The 19,377-nt window shown below is 48.9% G+C and overlaps 6 protein-coding genes across 6 annotated transcripts; 2 read left to right on the top strand and 4 right to left on the bottom strand.

Annotated features, from left to right (window-relative positions):
* Positions 1–317: 317 nt before the first annotated feature.
* zrfD (putative plasma membrane zinc ion transporter) lies at positions 318–2,170 on the bottom strand (the record flags this gene model as incomplete). The annotated part of the gene is made up of 4 exons (XM_040789910.1): positions 318–576; positions 629–728; positions 789–1,862; positions 1,921–2,170. The coding sequence occupies 4 exons, from the start codon at positions 2,168–2,170 to the stop codon at positions 318–320; spliced, it is 1,683 nt and encodes a 560-aa protein (XP_040646863.1).
* A 407-nt stretch (positions 2,171–2,577) lies between these two features.
* PGRI_021960 (serine/threonine-protein phosphatase 2A activator) lies at positions 2,578–4,157 on the bottom strand (the record flags this gene model as incomplete). Its single annotated transcript, XM_040789909.1, has 3 exons — positions 2,578–3,063; positions 3,116–3,467; positions 3,532–4,157. 3 exons carry the CDS (start codon positions 4,155–4,157, stop codon positions 2,578–2,580), a joined length of 1,464 nt encoding a protein of 487 aa, XP_040646862.1.
* A 153-nt stretch (positions 4,158–4,310) lies between these two features.
* PGRI_021950 (uncharacterized protein) lies at positions 4,311–6,227 on the top strand (the record flags this gene model as incomplete). Its single annotated transcript, XM_040789908.1, has 2 exons — positions 4,311–6,045; positions 6,100–6,227. 2 exons carry the CDS (start codon positions 4,311–4,313, stop codon positions 6,225–6,227), a joined length of 1,863 nt encoding a protein of 620 aa, XP_040646861.1.
* Positions 6,228–7,319: 1,092 nt separating this feature from the next.
* On the top strand, positions 7,320–11,054 carry PGRI_021940 (M protein repeat protein; the record flags this gene model as incomplete). Its single annotated transcript, XM_040789907.1, has 1 exon — positions 7,320–11,054. One exon carries the CDS (start codon positions 7,320–7,322, stop codon positions 11,052–11,054), a length of 3,735 nt encoding a protein of 1,244 aa, XP_040646860.1.
* A 745-nt stretch (positions 11,055–11,799) lies between these two features.
* PGRI_021930 (Saf4/Yju2 family protein) lies at positions 11,800–13,001 on the bottom strand (the record flags this gene model as incomplete). The annotated part of the gene is made up of 3 exons (XM_040789906.1): positions 11,800–12,868; positions 12,917–12,926; positions 12,989–13,001. 3 exons carry the CDS (start codon positions 12,999–13,001, stop codon positions 11,800–11,802), a joined length of 1,092 nt encoding a protein of 363 aa, XP_040646859.1.
* A 4,613-nt stretch (positions 13,002–17,614) lies between these two features.
* PGRI_021920 (aromatic alcohol reductase) lies at positions 17,615–18,546 on the bottom strand (the record flags this gene model as incomplete). Its single annotated transcript, XM_040789905.1, has 2 exons — positions 17,615–18,466; positions 18,517–18,546. 2 exons carry the CDS (start codon positions 18,544–18,546, stop codon positions 17,615–17,617), a joined length of 882 nt encoding a protein of 293 aa, XP_040646858.1.
* Between the last annotated feature and the right edge of the window lie 831 nt (positions 18,547–19,377).

Here is a 19,377-nt window from a genome sequence, read left to right as displayed (position 1 = left end):
CTTTTCCAACAGGATATTCTCATACTGCACATGTGCATTAGCTTATCTTATATAGAAACCGTCTTGGGGGGATAATATGCACATTCATGGCGTTCTCACGGAACTTGACACTGGAGGTTACAACGGACCCGCTCTGCCGGTCTATATTCTTTTGCTATATATACTGAAAAGCCAATTCTTATGATGCGCCAATCGACCTTCTATATACACGTTTATACTAGACAGTTAGACCAGCTGAGAGTCTACTGACGGAGGAATCTGACTATCCGGCCTGTAACGGACCAAATATATTTCAGAGCATCTAAACCCCAAAGTGTTTAAGCCCAGGCGCCGACGATGCTCATGCAGAAGGCACCCAAAAACACCAGGATACAGGCATAAACCCTTCTCTTTCCACGAAGAATGCGCCAGCTCTCGTCACTAAGAAAGTCTTCGGACATCAATTCCACGAGGGAGGCAAATATCAGAAGTCCAGCTGACATGGCATTCATGACGCCGACGACGAGTAGACCGACCTCAGAGTCGGGGCTATATAGTGTATGAGTTGCGAGGCCAATAGCCTGACCGATTGGCGTTCTAGACCTCTGTCAGTACTGTTGAGTGTGGAGTGAATGGGGAATTAACTTACGTGCATCCATATGCAAGCGACATGATCCAAGGCTGGATTTGCTTTTCTGACCAGGGAAGCGAGGCAATACGAGACCCAAGCGCCAGACCTTCAAATGTTTCTGTAGTTGGGTTAGCCAAATGAACTGCTCCGACCAAGCAGACGTATATGGATAACTCACGATGGAACACAATGGCAATTAGTAGAATCACAAATTCATTCCCAACAGATACACTGAGTGACATGCCAATAAACACACTGTGGAAAAGAATTCCCATCTCAAGAAGATAGACCTGCATAGTCTCTTTCTTCTGCTTCTGCTCAGGGGTCAAGGCGAATGTGTCTTCATGACGCTCCAAGTCTGTCTGTATAGTCCCGTTGTCCTTCTCGTGATGAGTTCTGACATCAGGCGCAGATGCAACACGAAATACATCTTCAGTGCCTTCGCCCATACGATTGATAGCTCGGCTTATACTCGAAGACCTTCCAATTAGCGGACCCATATCTCGCAAATGGGATCGGCCATCATTTCCAACGGACTGCGCGCTCGGCGCTCTAGAGTGTTCAGAATAGTCAGGAACATCAATTGTTGGCGTTGAGGCTACCCTCCCACCCTCAGGGCAGGAAGCTGGCCTTTCGGCTGGGACCCGGGGTCCTCCACGGCAGATTTTCTGGGCTGGACTGAATACCATTTCGATGACTGTAACCAGGAATATACCACCCAAGGCAATGGCGCCCGGCATGGCTGGGTAGTCTTTTGTCCAGAAATTAGATAGACATGGGTCTCCCAGCGAAGTAAAAGCCGTGGGAAGGAGATGCACAAACGCTGTGGCGATGAGGACACCTGTTCCAAAATGGGTGACGAAAAAAAGGAATGCAGGCGGGATATGCATCCGCGGGAATCGAGTTGCAAGAATGGGGAATGCGCACGCAATGCTTGAAGTGGCTAAGATGATGAAGAGGGCTGCAACGTGCAGTGGTAGGTCGTATGCACCGCGAGTACCTCCCTGGGCACAACTTGAGCGTTTGACTGGCTCTGTATACTGCTGCGCGGAAGGTGCTTCCAGTATGAGAGGTTGTTTAGATGTGAAATGCCCCTTCAGACTGTCGAAGGAAATGATTGCTGAGACAAGAACCACGGAGAGGAGCCACAGGGCCCAACTTTTGATACTTTCATATGACGGGAAAACATTGTTATTTTGTTTCAGTCCTTGGTGACCGATTTCGATATTAGTATTTTGGGGAGCGAGGCGTCCTGTTCAGTTGTTAGAAGGTTATTTTAGAATATATCAATGATTGTTGCTGTGTCATACCTGACATTGTCAGGGACGCCTCGCACCCCACGCCAAGGTGATTCCCCGCATCCTTTTCTTGTAGCGGATGGACGCCTCTCCAATTAGAACTCCCCCGCAAAATACCTGGGCCAGACTCATCGTCTTTGTTCTCGCGCGTGTTTGAGATGCCATTAAGATCTTGGCGAGTGGTTAGGTCGGGAGAAAGGAATCGTGGGCTCTGATTCCACCCATCGTGCAACAAGTCGTCTGTCCGAGATGGACAATTCATGATGCTAACAATATGGGACCCTTTTAATCTGACTATCTGGCAGTGTAGGTGAAAATTACAACCAATTCGCCCCAAATGGGCAATAAGGCAGCACCGATCCCGAGGTCTGGGCATTGGGTGGATTCCGGCCCGATTTTCCTTGGCAGTGGACCGGCAATTATCGCCGTGATTCGCCTACACAGCCTATTCGATCCGGTATTGGCCGAGCCACGAATCTTGGGGGGCGATATGCTTACGTTGCAACTGAACTGCTACATGGAAATATACTTCCAACCTTGGGAAGGTTGTAGAAGGGGTATCGTCGGGGTCAGATCCGATGATATGCTACTATGACCAGGATCCTACACGAGCAGTTAGAAGAGCGCAGCAGTGTATATTGGTATTCGTAATATATTTTTTTTTAATAATCATTTTGCCCAGGGAGCCTTGGTATGCACATCGGCATTTCGATCCTGTGAAGGCGAAGGCCGAGGCTGAGCAGACCAAGGTGCTCTGGTGGGCGCCATGGGGCCTGAAGGCATCCCTGAAGTATCTGGAAGAGCAGAGGGAGCTCTGCTTCCACCACTAGGCATCGAGGTTGGGACCCCTTCTCTTCTCACCCCAGCCCATGGGGCCGCTGTCGACGCCGTGGGGGGAACTGCCTGGGTGCCTGGTCCAGGCTTAGCCCAGGGAGCCTGCGTGCCAACCCCAGGCATAGGACGGGCACCGGCAACAGAAGGGGGTCCAGAATCTGGCGCAACAGGGCGTGCCTGAGGACCAGACGTGGCATGAACTGTGGAAGGGGGCAGAGGGGCATTTGGATCACGGTCCCAGCTGAACAAGGACCCGAAAGGGAAGTGCTGTACCACGGGGAATTTCGAGAGAACTTCCGCGTTGTACATCTTGATCATTCCCTGGTGTGACCCGTCAGCGCGAACAATTTGACCGATTATCAAGATTGCGAACCTTATTGATTTTGCCCCAGCCAGCTGGAATACCAGAAATATCAAACAACATGCGACTGTGCTCCCAGAATGGGCCTCTCTTCACGTCATAAATGAACCCGATAGCAGAGAAATACAGATTAGTTTGTCGTTCCCTTGCAACGACATTTGCATTAGCGACTCCGCCTGGGTCAGGTGCATTATCCAGTGAGCCTTCTTCGGGAGTTAGGTCATCATCTTTGATTGCAGGCGAGAGTTGTGCAGATCCAAAGATATAAGGGGCGAAGGAATGATCATCAAGACCCCAGACGCCATGAGAGCCAGCAGGCTCAAGGTTGTATGTTTTAATAAGCAATCTGATAAGTTCCAGATATCTAAGTGACGATAGTCAGTAAAAGACGAAGCATATCCGGCGTAGTAGATTCTTAGTGGACGCACGGATGGACCACCCCGACAACGATAGCTCGCTCTTCCACGCCTGGATCGGCCTCGGGAAATCCATTCAGCCTCCATATTCCACCTAGGAAAGCCAGGAAGCTCAGTTCATGACCAGTACCATAGTCCAGTCGTTGGCCACTTCCCCAACTGCCCAAGAAATATGACTTCAACTCCGTCTCCGCCGTTGGGCCCCCATTCGATGATCGCATATCCAAGAGGTCGGCCGGTAGGCATTCCCTCAGCAGGCTGGACGCACGACTCTCGACCACCTCGCACCATCTTCGAAAGCTGATATTTCCAAACCTCCGCGGGCCGGTATCTGGTGGCACCTCCTGTATGATATCTTCGAGTTTCGAGAGAAGTCGCTGCAATTGTCGGACCGGAGCGGAATATTGTATCGCATCGCTGTTAAGAGGCCAAGTTTGTATAGTGTCATCGGCCAGCTTCACTGGGAACATAGATCGGTTGAGTTGTAGTATCCACGTCATGATATTAGTATAGGCTTTGGAGGTCAGGAAAGTCGATACATCTTGCGATTCGTGGATCTTCTTGCTCGGTTCGATAAAGGTATGCGGTGCAGAAGGTTCCAATGTTGGCAACACACGAATAACTAAGCCACTAGCCATGTTTGCTGAATTGAAAAAAATTAGAATAAAAACTAAGGTTGAAGTGGGAGGAGGGAGAGAAGAAGGTCGAACGGGAAGCGGGATGTGATTTGCGGCTCCACTAGAGCTCCTTACCGCGTCTTGCCCTTATAACTTCCCCACGCGTTTTCGAACATGGCGCCAAAAAGATCCAACAATCGATCTACGGACTATAGTCTGGGACTTTTGAATAATATAAATGCGCCCGGGCGCGACGCCCAGAATACACAGGACCCCAAAAGGCGCCGTACCCATGCCGATGTTTTTGATATTCCCATCTCTCCCTCCCCGACCAAATCCCGAAAGACTCCTCAAACCGAACCAAAATATACAAGGGGCCTGAATTTGAGAAACCGTACAGTGCGTAGACTCGCGCGATTGGATTCATCCCCAAGCATTTCCGACAACAAAGAAGACAAGGAGCCTAGCAACGACGGATCTAGGTCAGGCGATGACGAGTCTGAATCAATTCAAGATCGAACTGGTAACAGAAGGGAGGAGGAATTGGCTGATAACCGCGACGAGTTTGAGCCCGAGCCTGAACACGATCCGTTCCCCGAACCAGTCGATCTGTTCCCAGCCGAAGATGAGGATCAAGCTGACCATCAGGCTGTACACGAAAACAGAGATGCACAAGACGACGCACCTGGAGACGTATACAAATACGGCGAACAGAATGAGGCAGATGATCAATTTGGAGAGGAAGCTAGAGAGGAAGCTAGAGATCCGTCTGAACACGAATCCGAATATGAAGACGACGAAGAGGCAGATAACCAAGCCGAGGAGAAAGCTAGAGATGCACAAGACGATGCGTCTGACCATGGGTCCGAATATGAAGCCGAAGAAGAGGCAGATGATCAAGCTGGGAAGAAAGCCAGAGACACACAAGACGATGCTTTTGAGGACGGAACCGAACACGAAGATGAAGAGGTAGATGATCACTCTTCAGCTGATACCCAGAATCATTCAACACCCACCCAGCAGATAGCAAATGCAAACACTTTCGAGGTCCAAATCCTTGAGAGTGCACCAAGAAACAAAAGGGATGGCACACACATAAGTCGCGATGCCCGGGAATCCCAGAATGTCTCATCTCAGCTTCAGGAAGTACCAGAGACTCCCACAATCCAGTCACCTCGCTCAAACCAGGATAATGAAAGCATCCGCCCCACCATCTTCACGTGGCTAACAGAGACCACCAAAGAATCTGTTTTCAAGGATACCTGGGAAGCCATCCGCAAAACGAGAAAATCACTCAAGGCCCACGCCGATCCCTCTACGAAAGAGCATTTCAGGGGGATCATAAAGCTTATTGGGCGGCTACGAGATCTGTTTGAAACAATGACAAACGATCCTGCTTCAGCTTCTTCCTTGAAAACTCAGTGCAGCCTCATCGCCAACAGCGTTTTTAAAGAGACCCAGTGGATCGTTTACACCGAAGCCCCAGAGGATGAAGAGAATGGTGCACACCTGGTAAATCAGCTGGAAGCCCATATTATTCCCCGTCTGATTGACCTGATCATACTTGGATTCAAGACCTACAAGACTATAAATGATCGGGGAGCGCGACATTTCCGCATTATTCTGGATTTGATTTGGGGGTCCTGTGATAGGATATCTTCTCTCGCCCAGATGAATTATGCTATTAGTGTGAGCGTGATGGCTCGCTCTAGAAGAGTGGTGCACCACGTGAAGACTCTCAAGGACGCACTAAAAGACGGCCGGCTACGCGAGACACCTCATTGCATTCCCCCACGCACTCTACCGTACAAGCACTTTGAGTTGGAAGAGGTCCACAGTCATATCTCTTGTGGACGATGGACATATGCAGAGAAGACCGCACTCCGCGAGGGTTTACTACTATATGGGGGTAAGACTTTTCATTCTTCATGCTACATATATGCTATTCTAATAGTATGAATAGGGGAAGATCGATATATTGATATCAAGTGCGACCACACAATCGGTAGTCAACTCTCCGAGCGCATCTTACAAGATATCCAGAGCCAAACCGTTAAACTCGGGTTGCATGATTTATCCAGAAGTTCTTAGAGACTCATGTATTTTATACTTCCATAAATGTACATAGTATGGGAGTATGGGGTCGGTCCGCGAACCACAAATAGCGAACGATAGGCAATTGTTTGGAATATCCATGGATGTCAACCTACGTATGTGGAATCTTGGAGGTATCTATTATTTTGCCTCGGCTGAAGCCTTCTCCTTTCCAAGAAGTAAAGAAGTAGAGCACATTTATTGGAGTCCACTAGGTTATTGGTGAGATAGTCAGACTTGGCTGAGAAACCTCGTCCTTGGGCCCCTGATTCTGTTTCTAAGACATCTTGGGTACCTACCTTGGTACGTACTAGTATTGTGGAACAGAGACCCGTGAATGTGGCTCCGATGGCTGTAGTACACAAAGCTGCAAAGCAAAGAACATGGACTGATCTTGAAGTCAGTCAAAGTCCTATAGAAAACACCTATAGTTAAGTAAAAGAGCTAAGATAATGTAAGGGGATACCCCGGACCCATTTAGGGGTTGCCTACTCCGTACTCCGTATAAAGCAAAAGTATAGAGCAGCGGCGATCCCCCCCCCCTCCTAAATCGACACCGCTTTCTCTTTTTCCCGCTTTCCCCTTTTCTTCCCCAAAGCATCTTGACACCGTTTGCTTTTGTCGGTTAATTTGCTTTTTCTTTTACAATTGTGGTCTCTTGATCTGGAGATCAGTCTCGAGTAATTGTGAAGGAATCTTATTGGAACGGTTGTGCGGCGCGTGAGTACATTCTTCACTTTTCTGCATGTTTGTTTATAGACGGGAGCTTCGGTTGAGCTGGACGCCTGGGCAATGGCGCTCAATTATGTCATGGATAAAATTGGATTATCTTGCTCAATTGGGATAGATTCTGAGCTTGTACTCAGCATGCTCCAAGCTTCTGACGGGGGCCATTGGAGTTGCATGAATTCGAGAGCTCGAAGCTGGGGTTCAGAGCATACCAGCTGGACGATCATGTGTTTAGGAGTTCGAATTTCGCCCAACCAAAGCTGACAATGCTTTTTGCAGACAGTTCACTCGTACACGCCAACTGGACCTTACCACGAAGCTTGCCCTCTTTAATACATTAATCCCGAACAATCTGCCGATATGTCATCGAACGACGAACCGGTTGTCGCCCCTGCTCCTGTGGAGGTAGATGAAAATGAGCCCCCGTCTACCCCGGTAGAGGTGAGTGTCGTCTCCGGTGGTGAAGATTTGGTTAAGCCCAGTCCCGAAGTGTCCAAGGAGAACCCCCCAGCCTCTCTGGGCAAGGCTAGCCCTAGTACACCTGGTACCGCGAAGCGTTCTGCATCTGGAACAGCTACCACTAAACGGCCCACCTCATCCTCTGCATCGAAAACCACGACGGGGACCGCCCGCCCGACCACCACCACCAGCACCCTGAACAAACCTCCCACTCGTCCCACGAACACGACAGCCACCCGTAAGCCACTGAGCACCTCGACAGTCTCATCTCACCGGTCTCGCATGTCAGTCAGCAGCTCCGCAGATGAGAAGCCTCGGTCTGTGGCGAGCTCGGGTGATGAGAGGCGGGGAATCTCTGGCACCGCGAAGCGCATGTCTATGGCCAGTACCACCTCCACCCGCGCTCCTCTCAAACCCACCTCGTCTTCTATCGATCGTAGATCGAGTGTTGCTGGTACCACCGCTGAGAGGAAGCCCACCACTACAACTGCGCGTACGGCAACCTCGACGAGCAAACCCGTGGGGAGGCTGACTTCATCAACGACACCTGCAAGCCGGACAGCCACTTCCACCTCCACCACTAGACCTGCTACTGCTCGGCCAACTTCGACTGCGAGCACCGTAAGATCTGCCACTGCAGCTGACCCCAAGAGGCGATTGAGTACGGTTCCTGGATCAGCTGCCCGAGCTGGTGATTCCGACAAGCTGCACGCCCTGCAGACTAAGCTCACGGAGAGCGAGGAGACCGTGGCTAGCCTGAAGACTGAGTTGGAGAGTGTCAATGAGAAGCTTAGCCAGCTTTCTGTCTCGGCCGAAGAGCCCCTGGGTGATGCTGGTGCCACCGAAGCCATTCGGGCGGAGCACACCGCAGAGATTGAGAAGTTGGCGTCAGCCCATGCAGAGGAGCTCCAGGCCCTGCAAGAGCGACTAATCGAAGCAGAGTCCGAACGGAAAGAGCTCGAGGAGAGCTCGCAAAAGGAACTAGAGGAAGCTAGACAATCCGCTGCCGCGCAAGGGGATGACAAGACAGTTGCCCTTCTTGACGAGCTCAAGTCATCACACCAAACGCAACTTGAGGCCATCCAAAATGAGTTGGCAGAGCACAAGTCTGCAGCCGCTCACTTTGAGGAGCAGATTGGGGCTCTGAAGAAGGAACTTGAGTTCCAGAAGCTTGCCCTGGAAGAAGAGAAAGCCCTGAACCTCGACCATTTCAACAGAGAGCTTAAGGGCCGTGAACAGGTCATGGAGACCCTTAACATGGAGATTGTCAAGCTGAATACACTCAAGGAGCAGGAGGTTCGTGCTGCCGAAGAGTCAGCCCAGGAGAGTGTCTCTAGTCTTCAAGAGCAAGTAACCTCCCTCGAGGCGAAGCTTGCTGCGGCCGAGTCTGCTACCCAGGAAAGCTCCGAGAAGAGCACTTCGATCGCCGAGAAGGATCAAGAAATCACAGAGCTTAAGCAGGCCCTTGAGAAAATTCAAAGCGAACTCCAGGAGGCACGCGATACCGCGGCCACTGAACTTTCATCAAAGGTCGAGGAGCTAGAAACAGCCCATGAGGCTGCTATCGCAAGCCTCAAGGCTGAACACGAAATTGCTATTAGTGATCTTTCGGCTTCCCACGCAGAGAAGCTCACTGTTGCCATGGCGGCGGCGGAATCGAGCGGGACAGAACACACCAGGCAACTCCAGGAACTCCGTGATGCTCTCGAGGCGTCTAAGGCCACTGCCCAGAAGGGACAAGAGGATGCTGTTGCTGAGCTTAAGACCATGCACGAAGCAGAACTCAAGTTGCTGCAAGAAAAGCTGGCGGCTTCTGAGGATGCCCTCGGCGAATCCCGTCGTGCATTGGATGAGGGTAATGCTTCTGCACAAGACCTCGCCATCCAGGAGATTGATGCTCTTCGACACAAGTGTGAGTCTCTGGAATCACAGCTGTCCACTGGCACTGGGAAAATCAACGCACTACTCGAAGAGATGCAGAGCAAGCAAGCCGAAGCCGAAGCTATCTCGCGCACATTACGGGATGTCGAAGATCACTCCAAGCAGGAGAGTGCTCAGAAGGACAACAAGATGAAGGCACTGGAGCAGAAGGCTGCAGAAGCTGTGTTCCTTCTCGAGAAACACACCATGGAGGCTGCCGGCGTGTCGGAAAAGCACGCACAGGCTCTGGAAGAGTTGAAGGCCGAACATGCTGCTCACCTAGCATCTGAATTGGAACGAGCGAAGGAGGCATCGGGCTCCCATGACAGTGCTCTGAGTGATCTCCAGACGAAGCACGATGAGCTGCTTGCCGCAAACAAGGAATTAGAGTCTATCCACGCCACCCGGGTTCAGTCGCTTGAGGCTGAATTGAAGACGGCACTCGAAAGCCACGCTCGTGAGATTGCTACCCATACTGAGGGTCGCGAAAAGGAGACCGCCGAACTTCAGACTCAATTCGAAGAGACCCAGGCGAAGTTGCGAGCCGAGCTTTCCACTTTGCAGAGTTCTAGCAAAGCTGATGCCCAGCTTCACGAGCAGCATATCGCCGAACTGCAGAAGGGCTTCGAAGAGACCAAAGCCCAGCTCCAGGCTGAGATCGAGGCTGCCCAATCCTCCAGAGCTGCTGAGCTCGATGCTGAGCACAGCAAGGCAATTGCCGAACTGCAGGAGGGATTTGAAGAGACTAAAGTAAAGCTACAGGCCGAGATTGAAGCTATTCAAGCCTCCAAGGCAGCTGAGATCGATGCCGAGCACGGAAAGGCAATCGAGCAGCTCTTAACCATGCATGAGGCCAAGCTGTCCGGCCTTAGAGAAGAGCTCGAAACTTCCAATAAGACCAAGATTGACGATCTCCAGAAGGCCCACGATGCAGCACTGGCCAGTGTTAACGAGCAGCTATCTCAGGCCAAGGCCGCTGCCCAAGACACCTCCGCTTCGGATGACTTGAAGGCCACCGTCGCTGATCTGCAGGCCAAGCTTGCTGACTCTGAAAAGGCCCACCTTGCGGTCCAGGAATCTGCCACCACTGCTTCCAGGGAAATCGAGGATCGTTACTCCGCCGAGCTCGCCAAGATCCAGGCTGAACATGCTGCACTTGGAAAGAAGTACGAAGCCGCCGTCGCCCAGGTGAGTGAACTCGAGAAGCTTGCCAAGGACTCGGACAGCCATAAGTCGCACCTCGAGTCGATCATGAAGCAGCTCTCTGAGTCTCGCGATCAGCTCCTCAAGGTCAAGGCCGATAACGCCGCCATCTCCGACTCGCTCGTTGATTGCAAGAACCAAAACAAGACCTTGTCCGAGAAGCTTGAAGCTGGCGAACGTGACCTGAATGACCAGATCGACAAGAACATGGGTCTTCTTAACCAGCTTGGCGATGTTGATTCTGCCATCTCCGCCAGCCGGCGACGGGTTCGCGAACTTGAAACTGAGCTCGCAGTTCTGAAGGCTGACAGTGGCGAGAAGAGCAGCTCTTCGGGCTTAGAGGCTAGCCGGTGGGCAACAGCTGATGAGGGGAGCGAGAATGCTGAAGATGGGGGTCCAGCCACAACGGAAGGTGAGGACCTAGGCCCATCCATTGAGGGAACGGTGGGAGATCCCCGATTGAAGAAGTCTTCCTACTCATCAGATCTTCCCGCATTCCACCCATTCACATGATTATGAAGACTATATTAGCGTATACAGAGACTAATGCATTCCATAGATGGCAAGCATACAGGAACAGCTTAAGCACATTCGAACAGCCAATGATGATTGGTACAGCGAGCACCACAGGTCAGTCAAATATATTGTCTTTTTAGTCGGAAATGATGCTGATCCCCCCAGACTTATTGGCGAACTTGCCAATCTCTCCCGGCAAGCATCCTCAGAGTCTCCCAGTCCCGCGACCACACCCAATTCTGAAGTCCCACCAGCCCCCGAGCCAGAACCTGCTCGCACCCGCGCAGCAACAGTCTCATTTTTCGGTAAACGCCAAATTTCGCGTTGATTTGGCATCTTTCTGAGCTCTAGTCGTGATGCAGCATGACTTTCTTTTGTTGAATCCTGTTTCACTCTGCTCTTGTGATTCTACTGTATGTAATAACTACGCAGGATACCCTGTCTTACTATGTCGGGGTTTCCCACTATTCTTGTTTCAATATCTTTATCTTACATATACAACTTGTCTGAGTTGAACTTCGTACCATTTGTTTCGTATTACAATGGGTAATTGGCTGGTTCTTAAGGGCGGGAGATGCACAGGTGGTTTGATGCTCAATCCATTGAAGCAAACTGGGACGGATAATTCATAATGCTATCATCGAAAGTAGAACAAAGGTGGGTATCTTAACACATAATACAACAAAATTGAAAAAAACGCCTCTCCATATGTCCCCAAATCACCACAGACATGGGTTCGACATCACTCCGAATCGGAAGTGTAGTTGACCAGCGCTGGTTTTGGTGCCACGGCAGAGGATTCAAGTTCTGTGCCACTCGGTTTTTCACGGAGGGATGGAGTCGAAGTGTCGATGGTTTTCCTCTTCTTGGTGGGTTTCCATGCACTCGGATGAAGTGCATCACCAGCCAAGAACGGATCAATAATAGCACGAGTATTCCCAACCAGCTCACGGCGGAGAGAAGCTTTCCGCGTAGCAATCAGATCATCCTTCCTAGTCCGGTACACAGAACGAGCCTTCTTCTCACCCGATCCCGTCTTTAGATTCTCCGCCGGCTGCTCAAACATGGGCCGAACACGAGTCACGCGGGCAGCATGCGCGCCAATATCGACCGGCTTCTCACCGAACTCCACCATACTTGCTTTCTGCCGATCCCCCTCGGTTTCATCCAACAGCTCAATCCCAAGACTCATCTTGTCCTTCAGGGCCTCGCGCTTCGCATCGGCTTTCTCAAGGCCCTTCCTCTCCTGCCGAAATATCTTCCGCAACCGCTTGGACTTCTCATACGGATCCTCCCAATCCCGCTTCTGTCGTTCCTGAATCTCAAGGATGCGAGTCGCCTCCGTATTAGCACGAATCTTATCCTCAATCTTCCCTTCAACTTTTGAAAATGGATCCTTCTCCGCGGGATCTATCTCGCGTGCGTATGGCTTGATTGCAATTTCTCCAGGCTGTAGTTCTTTGTCCTCGCTGGTATCTCTTTTGCGCGCGCCTTCGGTAACAACGTAGGCCGTGTTCCGGGGGTCGGTCTTGATCTCGATGGTACCGCCGCAGACGGTGTGCTTCATGCGGAAACTGTAAATTGGCGTCGAGTAGTAGTTTCCGACCCTTTTCTTCTCCGCGTTGAAGCGTACACCCTGGCCGATAATTGTGGGGTGCGGTTTGCAAGTCTCGCACCAGACTGCGAAGGGCATCTCAAAGCGTACGATCAATGCGCCTGTCGTTTGGAGGTGGCGCGCGCGTGCGCCGAGTGGGTGCTTCCCTGCGAGTTTGTTTCCAGTTGTCAAACCTTCTTGGTCCGGGGGGACATATCTGCTCAAGTTAGTCGGTATTACGTGAGGATTTGATTGCTTTTCTGACCGTCCCATGTCTATTGAAATGCCATGTTAGTGACTATTTCATATGTTTTTCGGGGGTGGGATCGGGACTTACTGAACCCCTGCATCTTGGGCTAGTTAGATGGATGTCTCCGTTTCTGCGTAATTTGTGGTGAGATCTCAGTGAGTATTCCGGAAGTTGGAGGAGCAGAGTCCGAGCTGAAAGGGTCGCAGAAGTTATCGAATAATCGGACATCGGGAACTGACTTTCTCCGGAGATAACGGAATTAAGATAGATGACTAATCATTTCCTTTTTTACCTAGGCAGGTAGCTCTGCAGGTCCTACGTCTACCTATACTTGAAGGGGGCATTCATTACTAAGTAAAATCAATCAATGGACTACTTAAAAGAGTATACCAGATGTACTTTGAGGGACAGCGATAGTATTTGACAGAATGACTACATCGATATATATCGACTTCATCCTTACAGCACGAAGTACCATACTTCGTCATACACTCACTAAAGACATGGTCTTTTCGAATAACTTTTTCGTTGACCAAATTTAAAGAGCCGGGGGCTTACTATGTGGAATTTTTGGTCTTCAGAAGTCCATCGACTGAGCACTGCGAGTGTCAACTTCCCATCTGATTTTCTACTTCCCCGCGTTTCGATTGTTCCAGAGCTCTCTTGATAAGATGGACCATGATACACACCAAGCTACAAAGTCCCTACTATTGGAGCTGCTTCTTGAAGATGTGAATGACGAAATCGACGGGTTCGAAGCACAGCTGCTGGCGAAGGATACGAACCAACCAGCCAGCAGGCTAGAAGAGCATGACAGGGGGGTGGCACTTCATATATGGGAATCCGAAATTGAAAGACAAAGAGTCATATTGAGTGACTTTCAGATTGCTACAGCTTTGTCGTTAGGGGATAAGGCAGAAGAGACATTGTTGCCCAAAAAAAGAACATTTATCTCTACCTTTATTCAGAAGATAGTGCACTCTCTCAAGAGCATCATGCGTTCAATAAAATTTCGAACTGCAGATGACTCCTCCAAGCCTGATACCTGCACTTCCTGTAGAGAAATCTACAGCGAAGTAGTCAAAACACAGTGTTCTCACTACTATTGCAAGAATTGCCTAATCCGCATGGTCACGAAATATTTGCGTGATGAATCCTTATTCCCCCTTCAATACTGCAACAAGCCGATTGAAGGGTCATGTACAAAGAAGATGATAGGATATGCATTGGCCGAAGAGAAAAAGAAGAGAGAAACCGAGCTCGGCGATCCAGATGGAACCTACTGCTCAGATTCGGCATGCTCTCGATATATACGGCCAGCAACAAGATTTTGGCCTTCTACTTTTAATAGGGCTTACACCTGCCAGTGTGGCGTACGCACTTGCAGGAAGTGCAAGAAGAGTGCCCATAGGGGCAGATGTCTATATCAGCTAGACCGGTCATTGGAGAACTTGATGGTGCAGAATAAATGGCAACGGTGCACTAAATGTGGCCGTATGATTGAGCTGAACGGGGGCTGTCCTCATATCACGTAAGTGATTTTGTTGGCCCTCAACCCCCCCAAGCTACCCATGAAGCTCTCTACTGACACTTGATAGTTGTCTTTGCAGAGCCGAGTGGTGCTACCACTGCGGAAAGAAGTGGAGAACTTGCGACTGTGATTCGAATCGTATTCCATGAATCGAAGCAATAACCCGGGGTTATTCTGACAGAACTTGGTCTGGAGAATAAAATATGTGACTTCAGTACACTTGGCTTGGAGGACTATGGGGTATTATATCTGTGAGATATCTGAATTTGCTCAAGGCAGCCAATTGATCCTTTTATATTGCTATACAGGGGAAATATGATATACATGGCAATATAATGTACGATAAAACAGTAGTAGAGACGATCATCTCTGAGGCACGATAGTGCCAAAACCAAAGCCTCTGAAATATCGCTAGTCGTTGTTATTTGTGCTGCTTGAGCCATGTTTTCCAGGCATTCAACTAGTTAACTATAACTAGTTACGTAGCATCAACCTCACCACCAACCTATTTTCTCCCTCTGTTGTAAAACACCCCAACATATTCCAGGGAGTTTCTATATCTCTCTAACACGTCTATCATAACTTCAAGGACTTATTCTTATCACATGGTCTACGGTACTAATCTAGATACGAAGTCTCTAGTTTTAGAGCTATTTCTAGTGGAAACAAAGGAGGAGACAAGGACTCAGGGTTTATGAGATACAGGAGGAAGGGTCAGCATGAGCGATTTAAACATGGGCACTGCTATGTCAATGGGATTAGAGACAGAAGATGACCTGTCCAAGTACCAGACAAAAGGACCTTCTTACAAATCCCTCCCTATCGCCATTCAAACACTTGGTAACTCTCTCGAGAATGCCATCAATTTGGACGACTCCCCCGAATCCGCATTATGGCATGAGTGTGTCTCCTGCCGTGACGATCAACTCCAAGATGACATGATCAAAACGAAGTGCTCGCACTTCTATTGCAAGGCTTGCTTGATCCGCCTGTTCACGGATTCTTTGCGTGATGAATCCTTGTTTCCTCCCCAATGCTGCCAAAAATCAATTACAGTCTCTAAGAAGATTATCGGACCCGAATTGGTTCAAAAGCACAAGGAGAAGTCGATTGAGCTTAGCGATCCCGACAAGACATATTGCTGCAATGTGAAGTGCGCTCAATACCTCCCACGAAATTCCACACGGAACGGGGTTTGCAAGTGCGCGAACTGTGGAGTACGCACATGCAGAAAGTGTAAGAAACACGCCCATGTGGGAAAATGTGTATATAAGCTTGATGCGCTTCTGGAGGAATTGGCGGAGTGCAAGAAATGGCAACGATGCTCTAATTGCAGTCGTCTGATTGAGCTCAGTACAGGCTGTAACCACATCACGTAAGGGCAATTTCATTTTACATTTAGTTATTCTCTTTACCTTTGACAGTGCAAGTCTCTGGGCTCACATCTTCTAGGTGCTTTTGCAAGTTCGAGTTTTGTTATTTTTGCGGAGAAAAGTGGAAAACGTGCGAGTGTAGTTATGCAGACGAAGAGAATCTTTACGAGCGACCCTGAACGAATGCTCCAGGTTCTCGCAGCCGATAGGATAACCTACTGGTCACCTAGAAGATGGGGATACAATTGAAGTGCAGTTGAAAAGGAAAGGGTAAAGTATGTGCCTGGCACAGATGCCCTTGGATATCATTTATTTCTCAATTGAAAGCCTAAATTGCTCAATATATCACTTTTGTCTTCAAGAATTGGACAATTTCTGATCTATAGGAATTCACCAGTTTGACAGTTTTGGTATAAAACACTCGAGTAATAGCTGTACAAAGTTGGACACAGAAGCTACCATTACTTTTTTTTCTCAATTTTATATTAGAGACCAGTATGTATACTTGCAAACAAGATACAAACTCCTATTTTGCAGAATCTAGCGCTATATATGAAGTCATTTAAAGCTTAAAAAGGACAAACATGGCCAACATTTTTGATCTTCCACACTATTCTACTTCGCTCTGTAGGAGCAGCCAGAATTCTTTTCCTAAATACCAAGTCAAATGGACTATGATATGGACTCAGGTCGGAATAAAAATACCAACCGAGCATTATTACAGCTGGGAAATCTCAAGATTGAGACTGGGGGAGGCAGAGCAACCCTGAGGAATTCGAGAGGTGCACCCATGTCAATGGTTAAGCATATGGCCTTCGATAATAGCGATGAGAACTCACCTGAAAGCTCGAATGATGTCGCAGAGAGCGAAGAAAAGGCCAGCAATTCGTACCAGTGTGTATCTTGTATGGAAGAGTATCCAGTGTCGGATATTGTTCAAACAGAATGTGTTCACAATTACTGCCGCGAATGCATTGTACGCCTTTTTGAAAATTCCCTTGCGAACGAATCCTTGTTTCCTCCTCGATGTTGCCAGCTGCCGATTCATGTCTCTATCGCCGTCGAGGATATAATAGGCATCGAGATGACGAAGAGATACAAGGAAAGAAAGACCGAAGTCAGCGACCCCGATAAAACTTATTGCTCTAGCTCAACTTGTGCTCGCTATATCCTGCCGCAGAATATTCGTCGCGGGGTGGGAATCTGCGAGTTCTGTACCGTTCGAACTTGCACCGACTGCAAAAAGGAGGCACACAGAGGTGATTGCATCTACGCAAATTACATCAATTCTCATGATGAGAAAATCAATGATGATCTGCTGGAAGAATTAGCTAAGGAGAACAAGTGGCAACGATGTCCACAGTGCTTCAGAATCATACAGCTGAGCACTGGCTGCTGGCACATACGGTAGGCAGGATATTGTCCCCAACCTCACCACTAAAGGCTGACCACATCATTTAGGTGTCGGTGTGGAATGCACTTTTGTTATGTATGTGCGGCAAAGTGGAAGACTTGTAAATGTTCTTCTCTCGATCAATCAAGACTTCTCCAGAGAGATGAATGAATGTTCGAAGGTTATGCCACGTTCTCACAGCGCCTAGATATGAAGTGAGTCGTTATGAGTATGGGAAATTGAAGAGAGCAGTTTAAGTTTTTGTATGTTGGATTGGGTTTACAGTCCATTAAAAAGAGATCTAGTTAAAATCGAGCTTTCCATAAATCTAATATGACGGAATTCCTAGACATTTACCTTCTCTTGTGAATTCCCCGAACTGTAACATTTCAGGCTAGTTACATATCAAAGAGAACTCACTGGCGGATGAGGCTGCGGAGTTCCTCCTTGGATAGAGTCTTCAAGCCGAACAAATCGTTAGAAAGCTTCTCAGAATCGAAAAGAGAGCCATGTCCTTCGCCAAAGATACCCCGCACAATAAATTTCATAACAAAGACTGCCGGGTTAGGGTTCGGCTTAGCCAATTCTGCATAAGCCTCCTGTTCCAGGTCTGTGGTATGAACGACCTTCGTCTCAAGGTTCTTGCCGGACAATTCCAATAGCTCATTCTGTGTGACTCTAGCCTCATTGATATAAATTGGGGAGTTCTTAGTGGCTTCGAGGTTGTTGATGATCCCAACGACGCCTTTGCCGATACCACTGAGAGTGGTTGTACTAAAACGACGATCACCGCCATCATATAGTATAGACGGACCAGAAAGATTGAGCAAGAAGCCATGCTCAATACCCCAGTCGAGGAAGGGGCCAGTCATGAGCACCGAGTAGCTGAGGCCGGATTTCTGAGCGACGTTCTTGAGATATTCCTGAACGCTGACTTTGTCGCCAAAGGCAGGCAATTTGGCAATGAGGGGATGCGTGGTGTCGCAGCCAAATTCAGAAGGGATGAACCGCTTCACACCAGTTGCCACTGCCGCATCGATCAAGCGCAGATGGGTGGACTCAGGAACTCCTCCGACATTCAAAGTGTTGACTACAACATCCTGGCCGGACAGAGCGGCCTTGAGCGAGTCGAGGGACTCATAGTCCACTTCTGCGACATGCGCACGGGAATCAAAGGTTTTGTTATTGCCTTGTCTGGTGAGGACAGTCACGTCAAATCCTGCGGCAAGCAGCTCCTTTAGCACAGCAGGACCGAGATTTCCGCTAGCCTAGGGATAATGTTAGCAAACGGAAACGTATAGACATTAGACTAACATACTCCGACAAGGGCAACCTTGATGCTCGTCATGTTGAAATAAAGATGTAAGTTGAAGTGAATCGCGGATTGGTTAAAGAGATAATCAGGCTGGACGAAGCAATGACCAGGGTATGTGTCTCGTTTGAAGCCGGGGAGAGTGGTCCTTCATATAGCCATGCCATGGCATACTTCGTAATACTGGTACATGGTTAGGTGATCTGCCATCACAACACTTGATTGCAAAGGTATCCATCTATGGATGCTATTCGGAGTAATATGAGCGGAATTAAAGCCGAGCTTACCTATGTGAAACCTTGCTTATGTGAAAAGCTTATGAATCATCGGATATTTCCTAGTTTGGAATATCCCGACTACGCAGCCCGACACTTCTGGCTTATTGTAGCCCTAAGTCAATTATGAATATAGGTTGGAAGCTTTTGGTTCTGCATTGTTTATTTAAAAAATATCTCAAATGTTTTGATACTTGGTCTCAATCTTCAACCCCTAGTTGTACGCCTGGAAGAGGTAATCTCCTTTAATTCAACCCTTTCACAATTGCACAATTAAATCCTATGCCATCGACAACTGTTGCAGACTTGAAGTCCACAGTCCCCGCATTCGAGAATATAATCAGGCATCCAGTCACCACATTCCTCACATTCAGCGGCGATATTCAGCTTTTTCCACACTGCGTCATGATCGCAATCATGCTGCGCGACTAGGAATTGAGCTGCTTGCTCAACTGCCTGCGGTGCAGGACGGACTAACTGATTTCGACCCGCAATCAGCTGCGCTCGCTCTTGGAGTCTGTCCTCATCCCATTGAGCACATTCGCATCGCTTCCAGGGTATAGCACACACATAACAGAATTCATACCGGCAA

The sequence above is a fragment of the Penicillium griseofulvum genome (assembly GCF_001561935.1).
Source record: "Penicillium griseofulvum strain PG3 chromosome Unknown contig_80, whole genome shotgun sequence".
In the NCBI taxonomy this organism is placed as follows: domain Eukaryota; kingdom Fungi; phylum Ascomycota; class Eurotiomycetes; order Eurotiales; family Aspergillaceae; genus Penicillium; species Penicillium griseofulvum.
Note: the sequence above shows the minus strand (reverse complement) of the source record. Positions and strands in the feature narration are given on the sequence as shown.